General features: G+C 36.7%; 1 protein-coding gene and 1 non-coding gene across 6 annotated transcripts in view; both read right to left on the minus strand.

Moving 5' to 3' along the window:
• The window catches only part of ZNF638 (zinc finger protein 638), a 63,834-nt gene extending 56,035 nt beyond the window's left edge, over positions 1-7,799 (minus strand). For 3 of the 5 annotated variants that reach the window (XM_028116132.2, XM_088026465.1, XM_028116130.2), the window contains exons 1-2: positions 6,286-7,695; positions 1,448-1,509 (exon numbers count right to left, since the gene is read on the minus strand). In XM_028116132.2, coding sequence (XP_027971933.1) covers positions 1,448-1,509; positions 6,286-7,599 — 1,376 coding nt within the window. In that variant the 5' untranslated portion in view covers positions 7,600-7,695. Of the gene's footprint in view, positions 1-1,447; positions 1,510-6,285 lie in introns of all 5 variants that reach the window. The other 2 variants (XM_028116131.2, XM_028116129.2) reach the window with 1 other exon arrangement.
• Positions 4,282-4,386, minus strand: LOC114219003 (U6 spliceosomal RNA). The gene has a single exon (XR_003611285.1). It is a non-coding gene; the product is annotated as a U6 spliceosomal RNA (small nuclear RNA).
• Positions 7,800-14,685: the final 6,886 nt, after the last annotated feature.

The raw sequence follows: 14,685 nt of genomic DNA on the forward strand, positions 1-14,685 counted from the left end.
GTTAAGCGTCTGCCTTCGGCTCAGGTCATGATCCCAGGGTTCTGGGATCGAGTCCCACATTGGGCTCCCTCCTCAGCAGGAAGCCTGCTCTCCCTCTCCTACTCCCCCTGCTTGTGTTCCTGCTCTCGCTATCTCTGTCTCTGTCAAATAAATAAATAAAATCTTTAAAAAAAAAAAAAACGACTTTGGGGTGCCTGGGTGGTGCAGCCACTTAAGCGTCAAGACTCGGTTTCAGCTCAGGTCATGATCTCAGGGTCATGAGATGGAGCCCTGCATCGAGCTCCATGCTCAGTGTAAAGTCTGGTCAAGATTCTTTCCCTTCCTTCTCCCTCCCTCTCTGCTCCCCCATCTGCTCCTCCCCTGCTCAAGGTACTGCCCGCCCTTGCTGGCTCTAAAATAAATAAATCAAATCTTAAAAAAATTAAAATAAAGTAAAAACTAAAAACTCCTTTGAATTAAGTTTATCACTTATGAGTGAAGAGTCCTGAATAATCTCAAAAAATTTTGGTGATGTTTTCATAAAGAACAAAACCAAAACCCAAAACAGCTGTGACAAAATCATTTGCCCCCAAACACGTTACTCATCAGTCTAGTGACCAGTAACTTGACACACAACTGTATCATGTTTAATGAGTAGGGGGAATACAATTTAATTTTGTTACTCCAAGGGATATATGAGATTCCTGTTAAAGTCACACTTTTCACTTTCATAGGTGTGTCTTAAAAAAGCAAAAGGTTGAAAAACTGAAGAACCAATATTGAGGAACCAACACATCTAGCTTGTTTATCTCCCACTTAAGGTTTATTCTTTTTTTTTTTTTAAAGATTTATCTATTTATTTGAGAGAAAGAGAGAGCACACATGCGTTAGCAAGCAAGCAGGGGAAGGAGCTGGTGGGGAAGGAAAAGAAGGGGGAAAGAATCCCAAGCAGACTCCGCACTGAGCTGCCACGGAGCTCAATCTAATGACCTGAGCTGAAACCAAGAGGCACTTAACTGACTGAACCACCCAGGTGCCCCTAAGGTTTATTCTTAAAACAGGTTCTAAACCAGAGGAGAGCTTTATACCTGAAATTAAATACTGGTGTTTGGTTTGGGGTAGTTTTTAGTTATTTATCCTTTGGGAAAGTGGGGCAGATAGGAGAAAGGAAGACTATCTACTCTAAAATAGATAAACCATTGCAAGGAAGGCAAGCCAGCAAGGAAATGAACCCATGACATTAAAAGTCTACCTACTGGAAATAATTAGGAGTCAGAAGAAAAGATCATATTTAATTCTCTCCTTTTGGAAAAAGATTAAATATACTTCACAAAATATTTCAAATAGGCAACAGCTTTCTAAAAATATTTTTCTCTGAAGTACCACACTAAAAGTATTTGACAGTCATATGAGAACATTAACTATTTTGTAAATTTGCTACCTATAAAAAAGAAAAACTTGTTCTTACTGTTGACGTAACTGGCGGCAACTCTCAATATGAGTAGATGTATTTTGATGCTGAATCCAATCCTATTGTGAAAGGAGAAAAGTGCTGAAATTAGAATATTCCTCACATTGACTAATGAAATTAGGCTTTTATAACAAATTTAGTTATAAGTAACATTTGACTACTCAATAATATTTCACGAAAATAAAGCACCTCCAAAGGTCCTTAATACCAGACCTTATTGATGCCATTTTGAAACATTTTAGTATAAAAACATTTAAAAAATCATACCCGTGGATAATTTTGAAATCAAATATGTATTTAAACTTGGAAAAAATAAAAGCATTGATCAGAAATAATTCACCTTACATATAAAAGTACTCCAGAGAACACCAAAAACTCTATAAATAAAATGGTATCTGCAATAGCATCTTCAAAATATAGTGTCAATGACTTTTTATCTCTAAATTCAAGCTAACAACATCAACAACAAAAAATCCTACCTCTTAGGCCAGTACCATTCCAAACAAGGTACCCACTATATTGACAAAGATAAGATTAGTAAAAATATGAAAAACTGTTGATTTAATCTAATTTATTTTCAGGATTTAAGGGAAAGTAACACCATTTCAAAGACACAATATCCCTTACATAGAGCTTTACAATGAACAAAATGCTTTTTCAATACATTACTTCATTTACAAATCTGCCCTAAAATTACAATCTGTACCCATAAATAGCTCCTGGAAGATACATCTGATTAAAATTTTTAAAAAAGACAACGTACAGTTTTCAAAAATACAGTCACCCCAGTGAAACAGTTAAAAGCAATGTGTATTATTACTCAATGTTTTATTGTTTCTCCAGCATTTGGATAGGTAAAAAACTTACTCAACAGTTCTGTATTTTAAAATGTTCCTGACGAAAATGTTATTCATTTCCATTTCAAAAATATTTTTAGTATGTCACTGCTACAAACTAGAAGTTTCCACAGTTAAAAACCACGGCTGACACTGATTTTGGAATCTGCCTCGTCAAGAACTATCTGAAGACAAGTGCATGCTGCTGGCAATACTCAGCAACAGGTTATGAAAAACCCTAAACTATTTCATTAAGCCACGGAACTGATTGTGGATTGCAAAAAAAATGTCTGCATATCCCGCTCAATGCTACAAACAGAAAGCTAGAAGAGATTGGCAGTTAAGAGTCTCTAGTACTGCTGAACCCATGTCTTTGACATTAACTGGACATTGTTTACATCAAACAGACACACTGGCAAATAGTGGGTTGGGCATCATTTATTTAGACCATAAAGCATTTTACTCAAATAAGTTGCCATCATTTAAAAATCCAGTGATTTTACCCCCAAATCCAGACTTCCAGCTTTTCTTGAGAAAACAATATTGCACATGTTCTGTATAGCAACTATCAACTGATGTTGATAGCTGCCCTATTTAAGGCACTCTCCAGTCCTACATATACATTCATATACATACATATGTATGTGTATATACACACACACACGTGTACATATATATATACATGTACACACACACACACACACTGTACTATTTAACAGGCCCACTTCACTCACTGATATCACTTGCTTTAAGCTCAGTAAATATACCCATGCCACCCCAATTTCTAGACTCTCTAGTAACAGTATCCAGATTAGATAACAAGGGTCCAAAAGCAGTACTGCCTCTCCAGAGAAAAAGTGATAATTACCCCTACTAAGCAGGAAATGCTCTAAGACTGTAGAGTTGAGTAGGCCCAGAATGAAACTGTGAAAATACCTACCCACATAAGAGTTCACTCTATCCTCCAACTACCTCAAAAATCTTTTATGTCAATTAATATTTTCTCAAACTGAATTATTTCAGCCAGAAAGACAGCTTCTAAACTGAGGACAACCAAAAAGACATAACTTCTAAACCAAGCACAGCTCCTCTGACATCTGAATACCAATGTAGAAAAGAAATACATCTCACATTCTACTATTGCCTTTTTCAGGCTATAGTTTTAAAAGATTCAGCGGTGGGAAACGTATTTGTCAACTGTCATTTAGCAAAAAAAAAAAAATTGTAATTGGTAATTTACATTTATTGGCTACATTGTTTACAAGGTCATATATATGCACATTTACAAGGCAGTAAGATATATCACACAGAAACAAGCGAGGTAGTTTGTACCATCTAAGTCCATGTTCACAAATCCCTATCGTGTGGTCATCCAGTAGTGAAGAATTCATTAGTTATATCCATTATGCTGTTGTTAAAAAAGGTATTTTCTGTTTTAAATGGCAATCTCTGCGAACTCTAATGAATCACTGATGATTTCTTTTCTTAAGTTTTCCTTTATCATATTAACCCAGACTTTCACCATCTTACACTTGAAGGAACTAGGGAAGCCTCATACTCAGTGCCCTACTGTATCTCTTCTCATGCCTATTCATCCTGCATACATCTGCCAGATTTATCTCCCTAAAATACACTTTGAACATGTCACTTCACATATCAAAAACCTTAATTAGCTTCCTAATGCGTCTCACCGCAATCTAAACTCCTTAAGCTAAGCTTTTGAAGACCCTTGGTACCTACTGTTACTGCTGACATCTGAAATGTCATCCCTCCTCCCCTAGGTATATCTGAAGCCTACTCATTATTCAAGACCCGTATTTAACCGACTCCATGAAGTCTTCCCTCCCAAATCCTTCCAGGCCAGACTCAATACAGTAAGTCACTGTCACTCAATCTTATCCAACTAGTCTTTTGATGTCAGAAGTACATTTATACTTTTTTTTTGCTTTCTCTTTTTATCTGTATGAGATGATGATGGTAACTACACTTATTATAAAAAATATGGGACATATCACAAATTCACGTCATCCTTGCACACGGGCCATGCTAATCTTCTCTGTATTGATTCAATTTCAGTGTAAGTGCTGCCAAAATGAGCATTATTTATACTTTTTTATTATATGCTGATAAACACACAATAGGTGTTGATAAATTGATAAAGCTGGCCTGAACGGATATAAGCCTGAAGTCAAGATAGAAATATTAAAACTCTCCCCTACAGCATACCAAAACAAGTTAAATGCAATCACTGAACCATTTGATGCCCTCTGATTTTTTAAATTCCTTAGGTGTGTAATTTTTCTTTTCAATGAGACTGTTTAAACTGCTTAAGACCAACATCTTCATTTATATAGCTCTCATTTCTGCCCAGCATCTAATATAGCCATGTATGAAAACTGGTAATCAGTAAATACCTACTGAATAAACATATACCTTTCCATTCTACAAAGTAAAAACTTTAAGTTCTTTACTTTAAGATACCTTTCTTGGATTCATCATGACTAATTAAAAGTTCAAATGGAATACAGAGAGTCTATTACTCAATTCAGGACTTAGGCCAGCAATATTTAAAGACTAAGTGCTACAAATTATTCTGAGATTTTTCCAGACTTGGCTATTCTCCCTTGATAGGGAAGGCAACTATTACTTTATTAGAACTCAGCAAATTTGGCTAAAATGAGGAAGAATGCTGCTTTCCTATGCTAGAGTTAAGAAAAGCATCAGCTGAAATCTGGTGAGTGGGTAATACAAAGACAATAAAAGGGCAGCACTGGAAGGAGGAAAAAAAAGAGAATTAAAACACCTACAGGTTTTAAGCCTATTCATAGTATACATACAACCAATGATATGGCCTTGATTCGAAGCTTATTCCATGGGAAGTATACTCCTTCCTGACCATTTATAATGTAGATCTACAAATCACACTAGTGAACAAAAGAAACAGTAGTTTCCAAATATATATAAGTAAATAAAACATACTGGAAAAATTCCTACACAAATCCACCAACAATTACAGTTGACCCTTGAACAACATAGGTTTGAAGTGCACGGGTCCACTTACACACAGATTTTTACAGTACACATAAATGTATTTTCTCATGATAATTAACATTTTCTTTTCTTTAGCTTACTTTATTGTAAGAATACAGTATACAATACTACTAACATACAAAATGTATTAACCAACTACTTATGTCGTCGGTAAGGCTTCCGGTCAACAGGCTATTAGTAGTTTTTAAGGAGCCAATTTGGACTTTCAACTGTGCAGGAGTTGGCACCCCCAAGCCCCAAGCTGTTCAAGAGTCAACTGTACTATCGAAGAGTATATTTATTCTACATTACTCTTCAGCACCTCCATAAAATACTTTCTTCTAATTATACTGACCATAAGGTATTTCTCTCTAAATTTCTACCATTTTACACTATTCTCTGAGCCGACAACTGACCCCAAAATAATGACTCTTGACTCAATTTTGCTATGGATTAAGTTATTTTAGGAAGCTCCTTCTCATGAAACACTAAAAATCCTAGTCTAGCTAGTCAGAAAACACTTAAATCAACATTAACTGTCTTTTAGCCTAAGACAGGTAGATACATGCAAGGCTACGATATACTATCTCTTAAAAGTGTGCAGTACAAATATTTTATTCCAACTTTTTATATTTTTATAACAGATTCTATTTAAAGTTGACTCATGTGATACTGTTTTATAAGTCCACAGTTTGTTATATAAATTTTATGTTGCACTGAATTTTCTGAGAGAACTAATCAAAAGTTCAAAGTACATGGACAAACTATGTTATGTGGCCAGTCACAGGAATACAGAAAGCCTAACACTCAAGTCAGTAGCCAGGGCTACTCAGATTATAACTAAGCGGTGATGTTGCAATCACAAATAATTTCTGCCATTTCCTCAACGCCTAGTTAACACCAGCACAATATGAAAATTTAGAGGAAATTTGGGCGCTGAATTATACAGTGATCTTTAAAAACACTCACCTTCAAATGACTACATTCTACGTTACACAGAGAACACAAATGTGGAAATATTCTTGGAGATGCTGCATAATAATCATTCATCATAGAGGGAGTTGGAAGTCTCTTCATCTTCTGGGCATCAGCATGTGAAAACTTTGGTAACCATGATGCTTTCACAATCCCAAAGGGCGACTGAATGGGAATGTCAGCTTCTGACTGGTAATTCTTTTTATTTCCTCCTGATCCATGTACATTAGATGAATTAATCACAGGTTCATGTGGGATCCGCTCTTGCTGGCTTACAGCTGAAATTAATTCTGATGAAAAAGGTTGCTGGTTCATAGATGGAGGAATAAGAGACTGATTCATTGTCTGGTTAACTGTTTGGCTAATGGACTGACTGACGGGTTTTACAGGTTCAAGGACTGACTGTCCTCCTGAAATGTGTAAGCCTGACATCTTAGTTCCACTCTCAACTGGAAAAAAGGACTGATTATTAGAGGACTCACTGGGGAAGTCCATCTGTCGAAACACATCTTCAACAGGAAACATAGAATTACATATCACATTTGGAGTGGGAACAGATGCAGAAATGCTCTGCTGTGACCGAAATTCATTCTTGACCTCATCTGTTGGAATTTCAGGATCATAAATACGTACTTCAAGTGGATCTTCTGTGTAGCCATATTTGCTTGCATGCCCATAATCAATCACATTACTCGAAACTGCCTCATTACCAAGCGTTTCTTTATTTCTGCTCTGAGAAGGTAAATTGGGTAATCGGCGCCCCATTTTTCTCATTCTTATATCCCTCAAAATTAATGGCATATTTTCAGGAGTTAGCTGTTCATCAGGATAGCGACTGAGTTCTTCTAAGTCTTCATTAGATAATCCAAAACTTGCTAAGATACTTGAGGCACTCTCTTTTGTATAGCGGCTCTGAACTTGAGGACTCTGCTCTGTTACCTGTGTTATAGAACTCTGTTTCACTCCCACTGATGCAGATATATGAGGCTCATCATCCCACCGGCTACCATGAGGCTTCCCCTTCTTTTGTTGTGCTTCATGAAAATCCAGTTTTTCTTTGGTCAATCTTGGATCAGTTCGGTGTTGAGTTACCTGAACATTCATTCTCTGTGGTCCCATGTTCTGATAAGATTCATGGCCAGCAAATCTGTGTGGAATTCCACGGGCTCTCCCTGCTGGGTAAAATCTTGGAAGACCCATGGATCCAGGCCTCATAAATGGTCCTGGAGGCCTCATCCCAGAAGGGTTAGGTGCTCGTGGCCTCTGAAGTGGAAAGTTTCCTCGAGGATTAAACCTGGGTCTCGACATGGCTATTTTCAAGAAAGCCTGATTTAATAAAGTATAAGGTGGTGTTGAACTATGTGAGGCAACGGCATTCAGCTGCTGAAGCGCCAACTGAGTCTTAATCTGAGCAAAGTGCAAAGGAGATGGGCCCAACAGAAGTGGGTTTGCAATGCCCAGGTTCAAGGAATTCACAAGTGGTGCGAAATTTTCCAAGAATAACACAAAGCTGAAAGTTAAAACACAAATATTAGATCATTTTAACTCAAACTACTTCATGAAGTGGGTTCTACAGCCAGTGTAAAACATTTTGAAATAAAGCCACGAAACCATCCTCCATTTCATATACTTTTAGAGTGTTTACGAGAATTGTTAACTTTCCCAAAAATGTTCTCTTCTTTTCTTTCCCGAATCCAGAACACAAACCCCAAACCTCAAGCCAGAGTTCATGTACAAATTGTTGCACTGGGTGCTGTCCTAGGTGCTGAGCGGTAATTACAAATCCTTTTAAATAATCTTGAAAAACACTGGGGATTTATTTCAGGCTTTGTTACTGGAAAAAAAGATGAAGGCATTAAAATACTTAGAAACACACATACACTTAATATGTATGTTATGTACAAATCATTAGAACAGAAACTATAAGCCTAAAATTTTACAAGACTCATTTCTCCAAGACACAGTCTTCCTTGGAATCACATCTCACAAATTCCATATAGTCATTAGACTATGCTTAAGTTTCTGTTGTTAAATAAATGTTTCTTTTAAGATGAAAACTGATCATCAATAACTTGACTAGTGTGCAGCAGCATGGAACTGATTACACCATACAACATAGTATGTAGCACAACCACCAGTCACCTTTCTCTTGGATTCCCTCCACAGTGTATAGGCAAATATATATCAATAATAACAATGACCAAGTTTATACCGTTCATGTACCAGTGACTGTTCCAAGCACTTTACATGGATTGATTCATTTAATTCTCACAACAACCCCTTGAAATACGTAAGTTTTACAGACAAGGACATGAAGGCACAGAAGTAACTTGCACAGATAATAAATGACTGGGCCAAGATTTGCACTCAAGGTAATTTAGCCCCATAACGCATACTCTTAACCACTAATAGATGTGAGCAAGAATATTCTGCAGCTCCCACGGTATTAAACTGGTTGCTGTCCAGCCACCAGAGCACAGCACAATTCATTCCAATCGAAGTCTCAGAAAAATAGTAGTTTAGCTATCATTCAGGACCAAGGTCAGCAACCACCAAACTTAACTTCCCTCTCCCAGTTTAAAAAAAACAAAAAACAAAACAGACTATGCCTGTTTTCCATCAAGTCCCTACTTTTATACCTGATAGAAATGCAAGGTGGGAAACATAAGGTCTTGAGACATCTACACCTACTATGAAAATCCACACTACAGATCGTATTTGATGATCATCACTTTCTGGTTCAAGCTACAACTTCATAACTCCACTACATCCTTTTTTAATTTATATATAATGTTAGTGAAATGTTAATTTGGCCGAGAAATGGGCTTTATCTGGTTAACACACTCCCTTCCAATCAAAACAACAAAATAACTTTGCCCTGGACTTGACTTACTTGATTTTACTCAACGGTCAGCCTCCATTAAACCTTTCTTGACCACCAACGCCCAGTGAGTCTTTCAACAAACTTTATTTGTTGCTTGTACCATTTGGGATTCATACCTTTTATTATGCTTTTGTGTTCGTATGTGTGGTCTTTTTTTAAACTATCTACTGTCAATTAAAAGAATGTGTTTATTGCTGTCTTATCTTCCAAGCATAAACTCTACTCCTACTTAAATACCCTCAAATATTTGTTAAGCTATTTGATCACACCCAAAGTCATCATTAACATAATTAATATTCAAATCAGAATGAAACACAACACTACAACAAAAATTACACAAGCTTCGAATTCAACAGATACAAGCAGCAGACACAGGCTTAGTAAACAATGAAATGACATCCAAATTCTCTGTCAATAACGTTCATTTATAACAAACTCCAGGTCTTTTTAGACAACAGTCATATGAAACTGTGTCTATTTCCTACAAAATAAAAATATTTCCAAGAACAACTTTGTCTTACAATAAGCAGTTTGTCATCTAGTTACTCAAACTCTTTCAGCACCATTTTCCTTAACTGGTGAAGACTCCTCCCACAACATCAGGAACACGAACTCTCCCAAATACTGTTTCTCTCCCCATAAGGAAATCAAAAAGAACAGATTTCAACCAGTCATCTAATTACCGCATGGAATTGTGAACAAGTACCATTTAGAAGTATCTACGTCTTAAGTTCTTTAAAGGCAAAAACTTATCTACATATTTCCTAATGTGTCTAGCACAGCCTTACACTGATGTATGTATACATTTATAGAATGTAAGAGAGCAGCCCTTCACAAACTGTATTCTGCAGAAATTAGTATCCTATAAGACTGTAGGTTTTCCACAAACAGGTTCCCTGGTCAAGAAAGTCTGAAATGCATGCACTAGCTACCCTTCTTAGAGAGACATGATACCTACTGTATATTAAAGGCTCTATGATGCCGCTGTTTATCAAAAAGCTTTTTTCACTTTGTGCTTCCTAAACTTGAGTTTTCTTCATGCTTATACTCTCAGAGGTGCTGTTGGAAATATTTAGTAATTGGTAAAGCACAAGCAATGAACAATTAGAAGAGTAACTCATGACTTACAGTGTGCAACCAGGGTCCTGAGCCCATCCTTCCTCTATCCCCCTTAAGCTTTTAGTTGCTGTAGCACAATGTGGTGGGTGGGGAAGATGGAGACAGTCCTTGGAGGTACTAAAAGAGTGGGGGAACTGGAGGTCCACCCTTGGGGAGAAAGCTACTTACTAATCAGGGCAGAATTATTTCCATGTTTCAACAACTGCCATATCCATATCAGTGTTGTAGTCATGAATATCAGTCCTTAAAGATTCAATTTTCATAGAACAGTGTGGAATATAAATGAAGAGAAGTAAAAGGCCTTTCCCTAACTTAAATTTCAACTCTCAGTAAGCAGAGATTTGGCTTGTTTGCATTTTTTTAGGAGCCTTAAAATACACACATGCGCGCACACACTAGATGTCCCGTGTGGTTAGTCCTACTGTGAAATCTAATATAATGAGGACACAGTAGTAAGTTAACAGCAGTCCTGGCTCTCCCAAAGAGACTGTTCTCCCTTCTCTCTTGGTAAGACAAATTCGGGGCTTGTTTAGTCATAGTTATTTATGAAGCATTCTGATTCCAGGACCTGCTGCTGGCTAGAGGTAAGAAAGTTTCTCTCCAGATATGCATATCCTGGAAAATCCATCATTACAAGCAACTGTCACTCTTTCAATAGGTCTCTTCAACTAACCTCCCTTCTAAGAACAAGTTTAATCCCTCTGAACTTTAAGCCAACACTTCTTTTATCCCAAGACTCCTTCTGAATTTAAGACCTATTCTAAGTATAGTGTATTTTCACTTTAGATTGCATTTAGTTTTCAGACACTGATCCACTAATGTAAAATCATCACTTTCTTACGCTACCATTATCACTTTTTATCCTGGTAGAAAAGTTTCTGACAAAGGAGTTCATCAAAACATCACTAAAAAAGGAATTACCATAAATTACTTTACTATACATGTGCTCAGCTGTCTCCAGTTCTATTCCCACTACAATGATGTGAATGTTAAATGAGAAGCATGAAATACAATGCTGAGCATTGGTAAGGACTGACACAGACTATTTTAAAAAATATAATAAAAAGTCTGCCTACAATTCATATGCCAAGTAAGAGATCTTCAATGGTTAAAAAAATGTTAAGTAACCTTTGTGTTTTTTTGCAAATGAAATTTAAGGAGCATACCCATATTTCAGTTGCATTAACTGTCTTTTTATTTTGAAAGGGTAAGCACATTTCCTAAATGATTCAGAAATCATTTAGGAAAGTTATGGTTTAATCTCTCTTAAAACTATCATTCACATTCACTGCAAACAAAAGATGCTGGTATTTATAGTTCAAGCTTTCTATTTATAAGGTATTACAAACTTCCCTTTTGCAATTAGATAATTTTCAAGCCTCATTTCTTCAACTCCAATTCAAAGACAGGCAAGCCCCACCAATCAGCATCCTTTTCTTTGCTGCTTAACTTTTCTCCCCTTTTTTAAACTTCAGCCCTACCAATAATGCTTCAGGGTACAACTACCCAATGCAAATGCTAACCACTAAATGAAGCACAGGAATTTATCACCACCTCAACAGATTCAGAATAAAATTCCAAAATCAACTATCAGATCTTTCAAGATACCTTAAAAAAAAAAAAAAAATGCTAGGTACACCTAAAAACTTAAACTGTCTTCTTATGCCATATGTCATATGTCAGAATAACTTCAAACCCAACTCTTTATTCATCCACTTAACAAACGCTTTAATAGTGCTGGTCTACATGGGGAAGTATATTAAGCCAGAACAGATCCCTTCCTTTGTAAAACTAACACTCCACTTTTTAAGATGGAGTTGGTGTCTCATAAGAATCAGAGAAACCAAAATGATAAAATATAGTTAAAAATCTGGATGTTTCCCTTTTCACACCTCTCCAATTAAGAGGGTTTGCAGAGACTGGAGATTGGATGAATAAGCTATGGTATACCGTATTTTACAGCTGTAAAAAGGAATATTAAATATCCTTAGTAGGATATACCCTAAGGATAATAACTAGTACATAAAACCCTTGAAGTTGGGGGCACCTGGGTGGCTCAGTTGGTTAAGCGACTGCCTTCGGCTCAGGTCATGATCCTGGAGTCCCAGGATCGAGTCCCACATCGGGCTTCCTGCTCAGCAGGGAGTCGGCTTCTCCCTCTGACCCTCTTCCCTCTCATGCTTTCTCTCTCTCAAATAAATAAATAAAATCTTTAAAAAAAAAAAAAAACCCTTCAAGTTGTTTTCATTTTTTTTAATTGGCATATGGGCAAAACATAAAATGTTGTTTAAGATAAGATAGCCATATAATAGTATTACATATATAAATATGTAGTACTACCATCACATGTCTAAAGTCAAGCTAGTTTCTAAACCAGAAATAGCAAATATAAGAGATTCCTTATTCTCCAAATCTGCTACTACAAGAAACCCAAGAGGTTTCACCAACAATGGCATTCAGTGATATGACAGTAATTTGTAAATTTTGGTAATATCATAGAATTTATACAAAGTAACAAGTGATAGCCAAAACTCAGAACAAATGCCTGACAGCAAATATAATCTTCATTAACCTTAACTATTAAAGAATATGCCATTTTCTGATAACTGAGTTCTAGCCATAGCCATAAAGAGAATGGTTCCCCTAGAGTAATTTATGAAATCACTAAACTAACTTCGAAAAACCTAAGATCTCAGTTTTTCACTATTAACACTGCTCTGAAAACAACCGCAACTAAATATTAATACTTTACAATAAATTTTATTCCTGATTATGTAAATAACATGCTTTTTATAGAAAATAAAAAATAGTAAATTAAATTCTTACCATTAAAACCATGATCCTAGAATGAACTAGTATTTTGATATAATTTCTTTCAGGTTTGTGTATGTGAATACACACATGGATGAGAAGGGGAGGAAAATACGTCAAACTTTACCGTATGAAATTAGAAATATACTATTTTCAGCTAACATTTTATTTTCCTATATTTAATATTTTCCGAAACCAGGATATTTATTGGTCACGAAACATTCTGAACTCCTGAAAAAATTCTATTATTGTGACAAGTGGCAGTTAGCGCTTTTCTATGCCCTTTTAAGAACTGAAACATGCGGGGCACCTGGGTGGCTCAGTTGGTTAAGCGACTGCCTTCAGCTCACTTGATCCTGCCACATGATCCTGGAGTCCCGGGATCGAGTCCCGCATCAGGCTCCCTGTTCAGCAGGGAGTCTGCTTCTCCCTCTAACCCTCCCCCCTCTCATGTGCTCTCTCTCTCTCACTCTCTCAAAATAAATAAATCTTTAAAAAAAAACTGAAACATGCTACTCTGAAACAACAAATATTCAATAAAATGTCAAACAAAAATTCTTTTAGAAACACTTTATAGGGGCCCCTGGGTGGCTCAGTCGTTAAGCATCTGCCTTGGGCTCAGGTCATGATCTCAGGGTCCTGGGATCGAGCCTTGCACTGGGCTCCCTGATCGGCGGGAAGCCTGCTCCCTCTCCCACTCCCCCTGCTTGTGTTCCCTCTCTCGCTTTGTCTCTCTGTCAAATAAATAAATAAATCTTAAAAAAAAAGAAAGAAAGAAAAGAAACACTTAATAGAAACTGACCTCTTGAGGCCGGCATGCAGAAATGGCTTGATGGATTAAAAAAATATTGACATTAGATCCCATGAGGTCTTTCTGAGATGTCCACTACCATGGAATATCAAAAACTGCCCGTTATTCTAATGTAATCTTTCAGAAGAAAGGTAATCCTTTGTTTTCTTTATAGATTCTGCTAAAGAAAAAGGAAATCTAAAAGCATCATCAAAAATTAGCCTGATCATAATAGCTCCATTAGATTCATAGTGAAAAAATTTGTATCAAACCCCAAAGGTGAACTTTATAGTATTTCACAGTTTACAAAGCACTTTAATATTCACTGTCTCACCAGAACTTCACAACAACACTCTGAGCAAGGGAATCCCAGCTCCTACAGATTAAGTGAAGCCTCAGAACTAAGCTGCGGGGCACATGGGTGGCTCAGTTGTTGGGCGTCTGCCTTCGGCTCAGGTCATGATCCCAGGATTCTGGGATCCAGCCCCGCGTCGGGCTCCCTGCTCTGCGGAAGCCTGCTTCTCCCTCTCTCACTCCCCCTACTTGTGTTCCCTCCCTCGCTGTGTCTCTGTAAAAATAAATAAATAAAATCTTAAAAAAAAAAATTAAGTTGCAAGATCATAACTAGAACCTTTAATTCCTCTCTGTATTTTTCCATGCAATATTCTAGATATATAAAATGTAAATCTTATAGCTTTGCTTTTTCTCATTATAAAAAGTAATAAATGTTCATTATCACCCCCCCAAAAAAGAAAAATCACCCTTATGACACACAGAAGAGTTGTTTTCC

This window comes from Eumetopias jubatus, unplaced genomic scaffold (genome assembly GCF_037043125.1).
Source record: "Eumetopias jubatus isolate StellerSeaLion01/CBP00866 unplaced genomic scaffold, mEumJub1_p1.0 scaffold_9, whole genome shotgun sequence".
Classification (NCBI taxonomy): Eukaryota; Metazoa; Chordata; class Mammalia; order Carnivora; family Otariidae; genus Eumetopias; species Eumetopias jubatus.